General features: G+C 40.2%; 2 protein-coding genes across 4 annotated transcripts in view; one reads left to right on the forward strand and one right to left on the reverse strand.

Annotated features, from left to right (window-relative positions):
• diaph2 (diaphanous-related formin 2) overlaps nt 1-15,522 on the reverse strand; it is a 96,505-nt gene extending 80,983 nt beyond the window's left edge. For all 3 annotated transcript variants that reach the window (XM_010794922.1, XM_010794921.1, XM_010794920.1), the window contains exons 1-2: nt 15,364-15,522; nt 7,964-8,099 (exon numbers count right to left, since the gene is read on the reverse strand). In XM_010794922.1, the coding sequence (XP_010793224.1) occupies nt 7,964-8,099; nt 15,364-15,483 (256 nt within the window). In that variant the 5' untranslated portion in view covers nt 15,484-15,522. The remainder of the gene's footprint in view (nt 1-7,963; nt 8,100-15,363) is intronic.
• LOC104966470 (low-density lipoprotein receptor-related protein 1B-like) overlaps nt 1-16,141 on the forward strand; it is a 1,038,955-nt gene that overhangs the window by 841,362 nt on the left and 181,452 nt on the right. The window lies entirely within an intron of this gene.

Genomic DNA, 16,141 nt, shown 5'->3' on the forward strand with positions numbered 1-16,141 from the left:
GCTGATTCATCTGAATTGTTTTACTGTAACAACTTGATGAGCAAACCCACTCATGTCCTCCCTAACTGAATTAGGAACGCTCCCACAACCCTCCACTCCAGGGGGAAGTGCATTGTAGCTTCTACTTTCCTATTGATATGAGCCCCTGTGTGGCGCCAGGGTCAGGGGGGGAGAGAGGGAGGGAACATTTGAAGAGGGCCGAATGTCTTGAAGATGGAAAAGGTGGGTGGGAGGTCAGAGGTGAATTGACATGCATGAAGTAAAGATAAGTATTGGAGGTAGGCTGGCCTGGTCAGGCCTGATCCCGTACCCTGGAAGAAAGAGAGATGTCCCCACTGCGAGAGACTCGGGAAAACACCGAGAGAAGTTGGATGTCGACAAGGGAGAGATGAAAGTGGATTAGCCGCCGTGGCGATTTGCATTCTGTGGTGGAACGAAGGCCCCTGCGATGCCCCGAATAGCTGGATGCATGAATAAGTAAACAAACAAAAACAAAAATAAACCCTCCATCTGGATGGATGCTGCCAGGACCCAAGTGGGAAACAGTAGGGAGGGGAAGTTGAGAGATGGGGATGGGGGGGGGGGATGCTTGCAACGTAGCAATCACCACTCTTTGCTTCCTCTGCTGTAATTTACTTTTACTGCCTGCAGGGCCCCCCCAGTAACCATATTGCTATCTATCCACTGCTTCTGGCTAGTTTGCCCAGTAACACCACCAACACACAGGGGAGAGCTCCGACCGAGCAGTGACAGATGTTAAGATGACACACTTTCTCCAGGCCACAGAGGGTCAACATGTCAGGGTGCCAGCAGGGCCACAAGACCCTGTCCTCACAGCGACTGATGCTTTTCTATAGTCTGGCTACAGCTATTTTTAACTGCAATATGGTAGACCCTGAATTACATGTATTTTCACTGTGGTCACAAACCAGGGGATAGACAATGGTGGGTCTGCTCACTGTTATCTGATCTAAATGCTTGTGTGGATATTGCTATGTTTAGCAGTATTGTAGAATCTCTGCTTGTAAGAAACACTCTTTTTTTTATGTGTGTACAGTAGTTTGCATTTAAGGTTTTACTTTCATTCTGGTTTCCTGATGATGAAGTGCTTCAGTGTACATGTATGCTACCTACCAGTTTATTTTTACTATAACTAGGAGGTATATTGCAATCTGAACACGTTCTCCTGCTAATTCACATTCAAATGTGTTTACATGCTCAGCATTAGAAGGCTTTATAATGATACAGCAACAGGAAGTGCAACTGTAATCCTCTATTTTAGTGACTGTGTGTGACTCGTCTACTTTAAGGACCATTTATGTGCTTTTCTTTCAACGGATTGGCTTACATATTGCAGGGGAAGTATGTCAAAGAGAATGAGGTGAAATGGGGCCGGTAAGATCAACATCAAAATCAACTTGTATCACCTTTCACACTGCTGCTCTGACATATGGATGGAAACTATTGCCATGGTAACATCACAAGGTCTTATCACAGTCACATATGGCAGGGCACAGTAACTGTACAGACATTAGCATATGGAAGTGTTCATACAAGGGTCACTTCTATGGATTTTTAAAATAAAAGGGATGTCAAAGTGGCTTTGGAACAAGGATGCTATACACATTTTGGGTTTCATTCATCAAGGGCAGTGTCTATTAACTATTTTACACAAGTGCACATATGGATAGTGGATGAAGAGATTTGGAATCGAGATCAAGTTAACTTCTGAAACCAAACCACACGTGGGCTGTTTGCATCAGTTCAAGGCGGTGCTGTCTGGGGAAGCTAAATGGATTTGACAATAGGATTTGATTGTCTTTGTAGTGAGGGTAATTAGGTTTGATTGACTGTAAAGTGACTGGTGAGGTCCAGATCTGGAAGTGGAAATGATCAGGCACTTTAACTACCCACAAATTAATGAGATTCAACTGTGCCTGAGCTGAACATAGCAAGGAGAACAATTAACTAAAGGAACGGGATAAGACACATGCAGATGGTAGGATGACTATAGTGAGTGTGAGATGCAGACATAGACAAACACAGTGGAATGAGAAAGAGAAAACAGGAAAGGCAGAGATATCTGATGCATGTCTCACTTCCTTGATTGTGACCTTAACTTAATTGAGTTAAAGATAAAAGATCAAAGTGATTAAAAGCTTTAAGGTGCAATTTAATTGGTGTTCTTTGTCTTTATCTCGATACAAGAGAGCGTGCCACACGATTTAAAATAACAATACACAGAGAGGCATAAGGCAGGCAGACAAACGTGGGCGATACTTTTCCCTGGTCTTGTCTTTAATTGCTAATGAAGTATGGTATGTATCATATCCTTTTCAAGGGCTTCCTTTAAAGCCAGGCTCGTTTTCCTCATGCTGACAGTTTTTTGTAGACATACATTGGTAATCTTATCATTTGGGGTGTTTTATTGTAATACCTTCATTCACAACACGTCATTCAACCGGATGTGTTTGATTATTTTCATTTAATTGATTATTCTCTTTTTCTACAGGTTTCTAGTCATGCTGCCTGCTCCTATGGGTCTTATTTGAGATGCAGTCAGCCATATTCTGTACGCCATCATTGCTGGAGGCAGATTCAGATTTCAACTCGAGATATACCACAATCTAATACGCTGTTATTTATTAGAATGGGTGTACGACAGCAGATAATCCTGGTGCCCTTGTTCATGTCTTCCGAGGTAATGAAGGAATTCACCGATCTATACTCAGTAGTTTCAGAGCATCCTGCACATCCTGCACTCCGGATAGACTCAAATGCAAGGACAAAGAAAAAAGCAATTTGCTCCGAGTTTGGCATTCCACTGCTGTAACATCCATATGCAGATGTTGTGAGAAATCCTTCATCTTTATAACTCATCAGATATTACAATTATATACCCAGAGATGGACGCCATCTCATGACAAAGAAATGACACTTTAGGGAATAAACAGGGAGCGCATTTCAAGGCATAGTGCCATAAATCATCATTACATTCTGGAAAGGTCTGTCCTTCGTCTGTTCGTTATATTCTGTAGCAAACATGAAGGTCAGCTTTAGCGTTCTAATACAGGATTCATTTCCCAAGCTAAGCTGAGGAATGGTGAGTCTTATAAGGCACTTTTCTTTTATCTACTTAGGTTTCTGACCTTCACGTCTCAGTACGGCTATCTCCCCCAGTGATATTGTTTGCCATGTCGGCTGTGCTGTGGAGACACTATGCAAACTTATATAGCTAACCTGTTCACCCCAACACTGGCTGTCAGCGCGTGTCAATGATCGCCTAGCTGGTATGGCTCAGGCGCAGGTATGCACTGGCCATCCGGAAGCTGTCAGTGTCACACAAAGCCATCAATCCACATCTCTGCCACTGTCATTGCTGACAGGGCATCGCCGGCCACAGACAGCTGCATAGAAATATGCCAATTTAGCCATGCCCAACTAATAGACACTTGAATTAAAGTACTGCAAAAGTTACTCGCAATTTCTTTCGGGGAAATGGACAAACAGGACTACACTATGATGAGGCAATACTAACTATAAATTAAAAACAAGTGATCCATCAGCCAATTAGATTACAAAAGGTGAACAATACATTTTGATGTGGGGTCTTATCTGACAAATGCTACATGTGAATCTTCTTGATTCACCATGTCCAAGTGTGACTATATATACATAACATTGATCGTACTGACACTGCAGTCAAAGCCTACACTAACTTGGTTTGCATGTATTTAGTAAAGTAAATGCCTTTTTCTTTTATAGGGGAGCCCAATTTTATTTATGTAAACAAACACTTGCTCATCTTGTGTGAAAGGTTGACAAGGAGGGTGCATAAATAGAAGCTGCAGGTCCATCATTGTCAAAATGCCAACCGCTCTCTGCAGAGAATCACAGAGACCTTCTTCTAGCAGGCCTTGCTGAACGGGAAATATGCTCAGACGACAATCACTTGCTAAAAAAAGGTTTTCGGAGAAGGAAGGAGGATGGAACTGTAACTGAAACAAATTATTTAAATCAAAATACAATCCAATATATTGATTCAGTTAAAATGACAAGGAACCATTCGTTGCCAGCTGGTTCTTAAATTATTTGACATTTTGTTAAATATTGTTGACTTTCTTGCTTTGCAAAGTTTAACATAATAAGACCCACGTTTTTAACGGGGTGATTGAGTATGAGGTACACACAGCTTCCAGCTGTTGCGTAAACAAAGACAATCACATTTATGATGATGATATTGTGTTCAATAGTTTCGTAATTTTAACATAAACACTTTGACAGAACCTATTCTTCCACTATAATATTCTCAGAGAACAACCTAATGAACGGTTCTGCATTCTGCTGCTGTCTGCAAGCTGTTGCAAACATGTATTGACGCAGCTGAGTGGGCTCCAAGTTATATAGAAAACATATATATCACTGCGTGGAAAACGTAATCATGAAACCACATTTGTTTTAGGGTGTTAATGGATAATTGTATTTATATTTACATAGTTGTTTCAAAAGTGTTTTTTCCAATCAAGTAAGAGAGGACATAAATGTTGTTAAGGACATTATTTCTTCTAATATTACATGAGCAGTTGGATTACAATTCATGCGTGCACTAAAGTAAGATAGCGGACATTTGGGGCAACCATAAAGGGTGTTGTAAAACGTGCAGGCTGCTGTACAACCAATATACTCTTGATATTCCTCAGGTTGGCTATAACAATGTTTTGTAGAGGTTCATATGGTGGAGGCTCTAACACCTGCTGCTACAACTATTGACTTACTGAAAACAATACTGTATGAAGTAAGTCTAAGACAAGTTCACAGTGAACATGTTAAACACTAAGTTATACAATATTCCTCTTGGGTACCTGGCCTGAATAACATGTTGAAATAACTTTTTTTGTCCTGGTTGTTTGTTTATTTCTATGTGCCTTATGCCAAGCTGCATTGAGCTCAAAGCATGTGGGCTTTCCGGCTCTGTTCTAAGCTCATTGAATTTGACTGGGATACACAGTTGACATGTGGGGGCAGACACTTGCCCCAGACGGGAGCACTGACCCCCGTGATGCCAGCAGAGCAGGCGGCCAGAGGGCCTGCATCTCCTCGCCTTGGAGAAAAAAAAGTCCAGATGCTTTACCATGCTCCGGCTTTTGACACACTGTGCATGCTGCTTGTGACATTATTTCATATGCCGCAGTAAAAGAAAAACATTACTTTGGGTTTATTCTACAATGTTAAACAATGATTTCCAGTGAAGTAAAGTGATTGCGTAAATGTGGAACATCTGGTCAGTTCAAGAGAATATGGGAATCCACTTAGAGAAAATTAAAACAAATGGGGTGACCGGGTAATGGTTTCATAAGCTATTTCCTACATTGGGATTTCTAATGCTTCACAAGGAAAACACGTTTAGCTCGGCACTTGTCTCATCTATCAATCATGCTTGTTGAAGAGGAGCATAATATACCCTCTGCAATGCACTTGCAGAGGGTATATTATCAAGTTTTATCAACTGGGAAATGGCAGGGAAAAAACAAGAAAACTAAAAAATCTGTTTCCTAAAAGCATTTGTCCGCTTCCCCTCCCTCCCCCAATCTGGTGCCATCCTGACAGAAACTAAATGAATTAAACTCTCATTAAATATGCATTTCTTTGTTAATCATTTTCAAGCGAAGAGGATTAGGTCGCAATTTGTGAAATGACATAAAATCTATGCCTTCTCAAAAATAGCCTCTTGAAATTGCATTAAACACAATATCCATCACACAGTATTTAAAGCTCTTTAAAGCATTAAAATAAGTAAATCAGTAAATCCATTAAAGAGATATTGACCTGTAAATACTTCTCTTAATACAATGGCCATATGTTTACTCCATCTGTTAATGCAAATGGGTTTGTAAACATAAAGAATGTGCTATATTCAGGTCAGCAGACCTACTAATCTACAGTATGCATGTGTCTGTCTGTCTGCCTGTCTGTCTAAAGACTCAAAGTAATGAACACAAGAGGAGGTATACTGTATGAGACTGGAGATTTATTTCAGTGCACGAATTAGCCTTTCAACCTTACAAATGCAAAATTAATGTGGACATGTTTGGCCATGATTAAATAATGGTAAGATGAATTAAAAAAGCCTCTTTGTGCCGAACACTACCTTATTTTCATCAACCTTCACAGAAAACACGGCTGATGCTCGGCATGAAATATTGACGTGAAAGGGCTCCTCAAATAACCAACTCAAAATATCTGAAGCACACATTGAATATTAGAACAGAATGGGAGAAAAAGAGCCAAGACTCTCAAGCCAAGGCTGTCAACTGGAGAGGAGTAGAAGCAGAGAAAAGAAAAATGTGCAACAAGAAAACACTGCATATCGTGCTATATGTGTTCCTAACAAGCAGCTTGAAGAGAAACTGAGAGAGAACACAAGAGCTGCTGTAACCTCCAACCTGCTTCTGGCTCAGATTTCCATTCACATCATCCATTTCAAAAGCTTGATTGTCCTTTCTCTAATTGCTTTGCACATAAAAACCAGTTAGTACACATAAAATGAACTATTCAAGGTTTAATGAAAATGTGTAGTCAATGCAGGTAAGAACCTTGGAAGGGGGAAAAAGCAGCCTCGGTTTAGCATATATTGAATTTGAAATGAAAACAAGTGTATTTCATAACTGCCAAGGTCATTGTGTTTGCGACAGTCCAACGAGCTAGGTGTTGGTGTGGAGGACAATCCCCACTATCTCCAAGGCTGCAGGCAATGTTGCCCATGTCATCCTCATGTTTTATTCATGAAAGTCATATTATGGCATTCAGAAACTGAGATCAAGATCTGCTCTGGCAGAAATATTTAATATCATACCTACTTCTCTACCCTTCTCCATCTGGTTAGCCAGCATGAGATAGGGGGGTAGACAGACTCCTCCAGCTCAGCCATGTTGGATTATTAAAAGTGAAGCTTTCAAAGAGGTCACTGCTCAGGAAAAAAAAAAAAGTCTAGCATGCATCAATTATCTTGGAGAGTTTGTGGCATACTGAAGACTGTCTTGTCATATTTCCCAATGTGGCTGAGCTAGAGGGAGGTTCTTGGCTGGCGCTGACATTTAGAAGCTGGTGAATTGTGGAAATCTCAGTCTGTTTGTCAGAAAATGGACAAAAGACCACACTGACTACTTGCAAAGCCCCTTCAGGCTTGAAATTCCTTCTCAATGTCATTGGCATAACCAGACACAGGCATCCAGCTCTGTCGCCCTAATTTTTCATGTCGGAACAACTGCAACTTACACTGATCAATAAACAGTTTTACTGGCAGTGCTGAAGGACAATAGAGTAATTCAAATGATTCACAACCATAAATATAGCCCGCTGCCCGCAAATAGTCACAGACTGGAGGAATGATCTTTTTTCTGTCGTGTTGCTTGTACATGACCAGTGATAAATAACAACAGGATGATGGTGTTGGAAATCTAGAGCCTTTTAGAGCCTCTGTTAGAAGTCAACCACAGCTTCGCGTCTTTATGTGTGACCTACATATTGCGTGCCACAATTGCAAATTATATAAGTGTCCAAAGTCTTTGTAATTATAAATGTCTACCCTTCGAAACTGTTACTAATTCTGAATTATAACACTCTGTCTTTACATGTGTTATCCATTTGGATATATGTGCATCTTACTGCAGAGAATAATGTGCTCTTTCTATGTGACCATGGAAAAAAACAAGCTAAAAGTAGCATAATCTGTCTATTGTTTGTAAGCATTGTATCGGCTATGGGAGTAAGTATAAGGAATATTCACAGCTGCAAAAGATGACTCACCCCACTCCTTCACATTATTCTCTTCCTTCAGAGTTCAAATCTGTGTGAAGCACAATTCCATGAAACCCCCTCTTCTATCCTCCTGTTCTCCTCGTCCTAACTCCCCACCTGCCTCCCCGTCTCTGCCTCTGTGGTGGTGCGGGGAGAAGTGGCATACCTTTGTTCATGTCAATCAGCTGCTTCTTCTTGTGCTGGCGCTCCTGCTTCTCCCGCTCTGCTTTCTCCTTTGCCAGCTTGGCTCTCTTGATCTTCTCCTCCATCTCCTTCTTCTTGTGGTTCTCCTTCATTGCTTCCTGATAACACACACACACACACACACACACACACACACACACACACACACACACACACACACACACACACACACACACACACACACATATATATATCATTTTTTTTGGTGTTTGCTACATTTTTTTTGGTGTTTTTGTTACTGTATAGTGTTCAAACCAGCAGCATCTCATCAGCAGTATTTCTTTTTTCTTTGTAGTCGGAGATAAGCTTCTGGAATAAACATCATATCATGCCTTGTGTCTGGGCTTTTTAATACGAGTGTATTTGTCTGCAAGCCTTGTGCACTACTTTACATATTTCCAATCACTCACAGGGCATTTTTGTTGTCAATAAAACATCAACATATGCTTTAAAAAAAAGCAAGATGATAATCACACATGTGTAGCATGCTGGAATGGGATGCATGGGATATTTCCTTTGACAATATTGAGGAGCCGTGGCACAAGAAAAGAAAAGTGCAGCAGCAATGTGTCAGTCTCTCAGGATGGAGACAGAGATATCACCCTCCTCCTCCTGCTCCTCCTCCTCCTCCTCCTCCTTTGTGACCGGCCAAAATGTCAGGAAGGAGTCAGAGAAAGAGAGATAATCAACGGTACAGATTCAGCCTTTACAAATGTGTCAGTTTGTTTTTGTGCCAACAGAGAGTAAGATGGCACCATGTGACCTTTGCGGACGACAAAATGTTCTCTCATCCCAGGCCTGTAGCAGAGCCTTTGACAGGACCCATCACAGGTACTGGTGTTTGTGTGTAAACGTGTCATACTGTATCCGTATGCATGCAAATCCACTGTGTGCCTATCCTGTCCATTGGGATCTCAGTGATTCTGCTCACCTGTGGTGCTCCATCTAATGTATGCATATTTGTAAGTGTGTGTGTCAGTAAGTGAAGGCATGGCCCTGTCGTTGCACTGATATAATAAGTGGCGACAGTACGCCCCTCCCCCCATCTAATGCCCCTGTGGTCCTGATGTGTGTGTCGTGTTGGCAGCTAAGACAGAGGGATTACAGGGATTGTGGGGAAGGAACGAGGAAAGAGCAGCTCATGATGCCAGTCAATAGCAGAGCTTTGCTCCATGTCCAAGGACACGAGCCCTCATTGTCACTGTCTCCTTGTTGGATGACAAGGGCAAATACAGAGAGAGGGAGAGAGAGAGAGTGAGTGTGCTTTTGTATTATGTGCATTATACAATAATAACATATGTGTTGCTTTGTCAGCTGCTTCCAAGTCGATGAACACTCAAAAATCAACCTACATTTTATCCCTTCATCGAGGCAGTGTAAATGATACAGTCACGCTCTATAAGGGCTATTGACTGTGTGCACTTTGCTGCTGTTTTGAATTAGAGAGGATGATGAAGAGATGTGCTGCATATTCAGTAATGCACCAGTTAACATGTGCATTCTGTTTAAGTGATGGGCAGCACTGCCAGCACAAATCAAATTGATTTCTGTCTTCATTCGCTGACAGGACAATTCATTTTTGAAGAAATATCACAGCATAAATCAACATGTACAGCATAAATTGGCAGATACATTATGCAGATTACAAATAAAATCCTGCAGGCAAAACTTATTTTAAACAAACAACTAATTCTGACTGTAAACACGATTATGCAACGCAATTATGTTGCTCCAATCACACAGCACCACTAATTGCCATAGTAACAAATATGTTTTCACAGATTTTTTCCCTCCACCATTCTCTTTGACGGCCTCCATTTTGCCGCTGGCAACAACTGATTCTATCAGGTCTCATTTTCTTGCCGACTCTGTATATTGTAGGAGGATAAACAATGCTCATGGGATGTGTGAGAACACTCTTCATTGCAACCTGTTTGAAACCACATCGGAATGAAGTAAACAAATATGGTTCGTCTAGAATCTGCTCAAATATTCTACATGAATGTTGACAAATATATTTAGAAAAAAATCCATGCAATTAGATTTTGTCTTGGTGTACTTTTATCTACTCAAGATCAAAGAACAATACTTACAATATGATTTCAGGTGACCATGGAAACAAGTTATTCTTAGCTTTAACAATGAGTCATCCGTCCCCCTTTGAAGATAATCACTACAGTTATAGTGCCAACCAATAAGACGATCATATTTTTTAAATGCAAACACTCTACAAAATAAGATCTATTAATTGAGGTAAACAGTATATACGTGCATACAACACAATCATGCCACTGATACCTGTGTCTACATAATATTTAGATTCACAAATCTGAGTGTGGAGGTTAATTTATTATTAAACATGTGGATCACTGACTATCTAAATCAATTTTTCATTTTTCTCAATTGTTAAGAAAAGGAGAAAAATATTGCCAGTGTGAAAAAAAAAAGAGAAAAATTCCTTGGTGTGTGTGAGCTAAACCTCCATTAACGCTGATAGCTCTGTAAGCACTGTATCTGTGGCCATTTCTTTATAGCCACTTCCATATTTGCTTGTGGCTCTGAATATCGTGTGTAGCTCCTTTAACACCAGGTGGGGTTGTCAACAACACTATAGAGGCAGCACTTTCAGCCTATATGAGCCGGAAAACCTGTCCATCTTATACACACCAGAGGCCACATACACTCTCTTCCTCTTAGGGCCTCTGGTGTGTTTCAGATGCACATTATGAATGCTGCTCTGTCTATAACTGGCGTGAAAACTGAATGGTGTGCAACCCACAGGTCCAATCTACCAGCAAGGGCCACGAAGCATTTTCCCATTGCAGGTCCGTTCTTTCAATAATTCATGAAATGTGTTTTTTGTTCTTCCTTGACCCTGCACAACACAATACATCTCCCACAGCATGGCTCCCCTCCATGCATACAAGTTTGCCAGTCTAATGATGGAGCAATGAGTATTTCCAACTGCTCAGTTGCACCAGTGATCTCACACAGAGAGTGTCACTGCTATATCTCATTTGAATTTTACTAACACTACAGCGCCGGGCTTTAGGCAGCAAATGTGTTTATTAGCCATCTGTTACACTGTGTGCCAGGATGTGAGGGGAAATGGCTTCAAGAAGTTATAGGTTACAGATTGTGAGACTTCTGCTCTGCGGTATAGATGTATTCCCATATTGATAGCTGACCTCCAAAATCTGCTGCAATGATTTGTGAGTGCTTGTATAGTTGAAACGAAAAGAGGAAAACTGACAGTGATTCAGCAAGAAGGTGGGCCGAGTGGCTCTGCTGGAGCATCATCTTCAGCATGATTATGCTAATTGGTCATATTGTGAAGGAATTAGCAAGCTTTAGAAATATGAAATGGGCTCCGAAGTGGACGGATACACCCGCACACAGAAACAAATTATCATTCTAATCTCATAGATGCTCTATCTTGCTTCTTTCAGAACCCGGTCTGGGTCTTTTTGGTCTTATTCGAAAGTCACTCAATTAACAAGGAAGAATGTTAGCTCATCCCAGTCCATCTGCTGTGCTTTCATAACTCATTAATGGGAAAAAATCCTCATCCCCCCTGCTACTGGTCAGGATTACACATACAGACCCTACGATTGCATTTCACTCAGACTCTATTTCAGAATATGGCAGCAGCATTAAATTAGCAAATTGTTGGACTCTTCCAACACTGACTCCATGTGCTGAAATAATCAAATAGTATTTCATTGGTCGCAGAAAAAAAAATGTTTGGACAGGATTGAGGGAGAGTAAGAGAATGAAACAGAAGGAAAGTAGAGTTAATGGATTCTCTTATCAGTTACATTCAGTTCTGTGAGGACTGACTGTCAATGCGTTTACTCAAATGCCTCATGTCGGTCGGGCGCATTAAGCCTTAGCTTTTTAGTAAAAGCAATTTAGGGTGACTGTATAGCAATGGAATTCTTTAATACTGCAGATGCTTTGTGCTGTGAATGCATTACACAGGGCAATGCAACAAAGACAGAAGTTAGAAAATATGTTCTGTCTGAGTCAAACAACTCAATGTCTCAATATTGAAATGAAAGTCGGAGGCACACCAGGCATATCAAGAAGTTAAATTCAGTGCTCTTAAATTATTAGCTGCCAAGAAGTCAAAGTGTTCATTAGATGTGCCATTTGCAACAAATCAGTACTGATTGATGTAGGTCGACTTTGCCAAAGATAAATAACTAGCAGACATATCCCTAAAATCACTTTGCTGACAAGAAAAGCACAGGAGAATGCTAAAAAATAGCTAGCTTAGTTATTTTCACAGGGTAGGAAAATAATAATAAAAACACATGTTAGTAGACAACCATTGATTCCTTGTGCTCTGCAAGCAGATGGGATTAGCCTTTCTGTCAGCAGAGCTGAGGAGCCAACAACTATATGGTGATTAAAGGATTGTTTTTATATGAATACATTAATTTAAAACCATCCCCCCTATTTCAACCACAACACTTTATCCCACTCAGTTCCCTCCCCTTATCCATAGCAGGAAAGTTTAAATCAGTAATAAAATATTCATATGCAGCTATTTGCTTGAGAGAATAATTTATTTTCTTGGCAGGATGCCTCTTTTTGTCCAACTCTGGAATCCTTGAGGGATGGTTGTGTTGTGAGTTGGTGCACTTTGATCAGTGGGAATGCAAAGTTGGTTTCAGATGGGGATCAGAGTAAAGAGAGGAGAAGGATTCAGACAAGGGGACCTTGCCATTCACGTTAATAGATTGTGAATACTGAGAGCATGCCTTTTGGACACCATGTCATCATCCTGACACCGGGATCTTTGGGGCAGTGCCAGGAGGGAGGCATGCACTGCAGAAGGTGGGAAAGCAAAGCCATTTGAATAAATGTTTAACAGCCTTGCCTATTCAGGGAATAAAGAGCACTTGGTTTGTTCTGAGATGATGTAGTGTTTATCTTGTTATTAATATTACCTATTTAAAAACTAAACTGCTTCGGTGTACAGTATGTGCTTTATTCACCGCCCTATGTAACCCCATATATATACATATTTATATAACACTGCAAGAAGCAGAAATATTTTTTTTTAGATGTACTTTTTTCTACTTTAAGACCTGCAATCTTTACCTTCTCTCTTGACTCTTTACCTACCAATACAATCCAGCAAGTCCTGCAGTGGACAGTTGCTCACACACACAAGCAGCTGAGAGCTAATGAAACTATGTTGAACAGGTTATGAGGCTTGCCCAAGACTTTAAATAGCTCTTTTATCAGCAAGACACTGGAATTATAATTTCTCATAGTCTGAGGTACTTTCAAATCATATCTTTTATCTGTTTTATAACTTTGTCTTTCTCTTACAGCTCCCAAGTCGGTACTAGATCTCACTAAGTACTTTATCAGCACTAGTAGGGAAGAGGAAATGTTCACAAGTGTCTACTCTGAAGCAAAATGATGTTCTGTTTAAACTTCTGAAACAGGTTTAGACATCAGTATGCTCAGGACAATGCCATTAAGCTATGCTGTTTCCCTTTTGGTCTACAGCTCAGTAGTACTGGACGATGGACCAAGGATGTATGTGAGCTTATACCCATACTATGTATATCATCATTTAATACATGTTTTCACTTCTGCATTCACATACTGTAATGTGCTTTTAAAACAAAGTGTCTTGTTAATTATATGTTATGAATAGTGCTTCCTATGACATTGAATATATGTTGGATCTAGCGTGTGAATTTGACCCAAATTATCTTGAATAAAATAAAGAACACCTGAAACACAAATATTAGCAAAAGAAAAAGGTAACAATTTACTTTAAGCCACCGTTAACTAAAGCACATTAAAGTGGTTCATACTTTATAACACAATGTAAAGACATTTGAAGTGTTTATTAATAAAAAGTATTTTCCAGCAAATTGTATAAAACATAATTAATCATTAGAGAGGAATTGTTCAGCTTGTAGCTACTATAAACGATACATTCAGGGACGTTAATGGAAAATACCTACTGTTTATTCATTACCTACCAGACTACTATGGCATTGAAGAAAACAAAATCAAATAAAAACCTCTATGACAAAAAAAGAGGTTACCTCTTTGATACCTAAAAAGAAAAATCGTTTGAGCCACAGTGGCATTATGACCTAATAAAATATGACATATAGAAGGAAATCACTCAGCAGGGGAGCACATGCACATTCTTTCAGAGAAAAGTGCAAGGACTTAAAATAAAATTGAAAAGGATGTCAGGGCCAACAAAGGAATATAAAAATCCAAATAGGTGGCCAGAAAATATGCTGCACACAAGAAAACCTTATGGCAGTTTGATATGAGGAAAGCAGAGTCATCTCCAGAACTGAAAGTAGAAGTAGATTGCCTCAAAGGCACAACTCTAAGTGGAATATGAGATGACTGTAAGGCAATGTTTCTATCCTTGTTGTTCACTCCCAGATTACAGCTGTATAATGTCCTCTGTGTCTCTGGAGCAGATCTGTCATAACACAGGCCTGCAAGGGCTGGCCACAGTGACACACTATGAAGACAACGCGTTTTCTGTTTTAAAAAGGATCTTTCACTTTCGGTTGTGGTCTAAAACTATGGTCAATATTAAGGATAAACATATAGAGTTTTCTGAGATGAGTGTGTGCCTTCAACTCAATTACATTTCAAAAACAGATGTCTGGAGTTACTGGCTATAGCTAAATAATAGCCAACATAATAAATCAAAAACATACCTTTTTATATAAATATGCCCAACCAGCCCCCCAGTAAGAGGCTGCATGTAATCTGTATCTCCCAAGGCTCATTTATTTTAAATGTATACTGTTCCTATGCTGCCTGGTGCATACAGTTTGATATGTGGTTGTAATGAGCGACATGATGTGATACAGATCGGTCAGGTTCAGTTGTTAAGCTGCTAAGTGATACCAAATAAGAGGTAATCAGCCCATGCATGTCACATATGTATGTTTTGTAGAAATCTTCTCAATCATATCATGCTACAATTATATTATAAAGAGTTCAACATCTAACTAGAGACATTTTTCTTCAGCTGTCAGTTTTGTATTCTCGTAAATTAGTCATTTGTATGCATGCAATCCTGCTGAGAATATGAGTTCCATCCATAAGAGTAACACTGTAATATTTTCTCCATCGGTTAAGACCTACTGAAAGTATGATGCGTGCATATTAATGCGCACATTCTGTTCACATTTCACTGACATCCAATGTGTGTGAGCAAGTGAAAGTGTATACAACATAATGTGCAAGTGTGGGTGGTGGCTTCTGTCAGTCTGAATGTGTCTACTTTGAAGGAACCGTCAAAACCGTTCCATAAAGTGTATGTCCATATGCACAAACCATAAAGCATATACTCACCAAGAAGAGCAGGCGGAAGTTGGCGAGCTGTCCAAAGAAATCCTCCACACTGACTGAGTGGGGGTCAAAGGCCAAAAAACTGCCTATATTCTCGTAGAGCTTTTGCATGTTCTTGTGCATCGTTGACAGTTTTTCATACTGCTCCCTTGAATGCTTGGAGAAGCCGTGAGAAAACAGGGTTAAGGAAAAATGGAGTACAACATCAAACACAGACTGAGTATATTCAAAGGCACTGTAATCATCAATGTAATGACACCACACCAATATGTTCATCCATGACAAACCAGGCCATTGTAAGAAATGATCACTTCAGAGGCTTTAGACTACAGCATTCAAAAGCCCACCTATGTCAAGGTCAACAAAACAAAACACTGGATAAAGAAGGGTCAGAGACAATTTAATGTGCCATTACAATAACCTCTCCAACTCACTTTGGAGTCAATGGCATGGTGAGCTAATAGCTGCAGCCCTGGAGTAATGGAAAGGTGTTTTGTAGTCAGCAGCATGACACAGATGGTTGCTGGAAAAGCTGATTGCAGTCATTGTTCTATTGTTTCTCCCAACAACAGTGGGGTCAGGTTGTTTTGAACCTCACAGCTCACGTCGCACTGTGTAATTTACTGAACAGGCGAGCACTTTTCTCCTGGTGAATGGCTATTGACAGCCGACATCAGTTAAGCATTATCACAGCAGCCACTGACCTCATGGAGACTGCACTTGGACACTCTAAGACTACATAACTTTGCACAACATACAAAAACACATACATATACATATA

Source organism: Notothenia coriiceps, unplaced genomic scaffold (genome assembly GCF_000735185.1).
Source record: "Notothenia coriiceps isolate Sejong01 unplaced genomic scaffold, NC01 NC01_scaffold00037246, whole genome shotgun sequence".
In the NCBI taxonomy this organism is placed as follows: domain Eukaryota; kingdom Metazoa; phylum Chordata; class Actinopteri; order Perciformes; family Nototheniidae; genus Notothenia; species Notothenia coriiceps.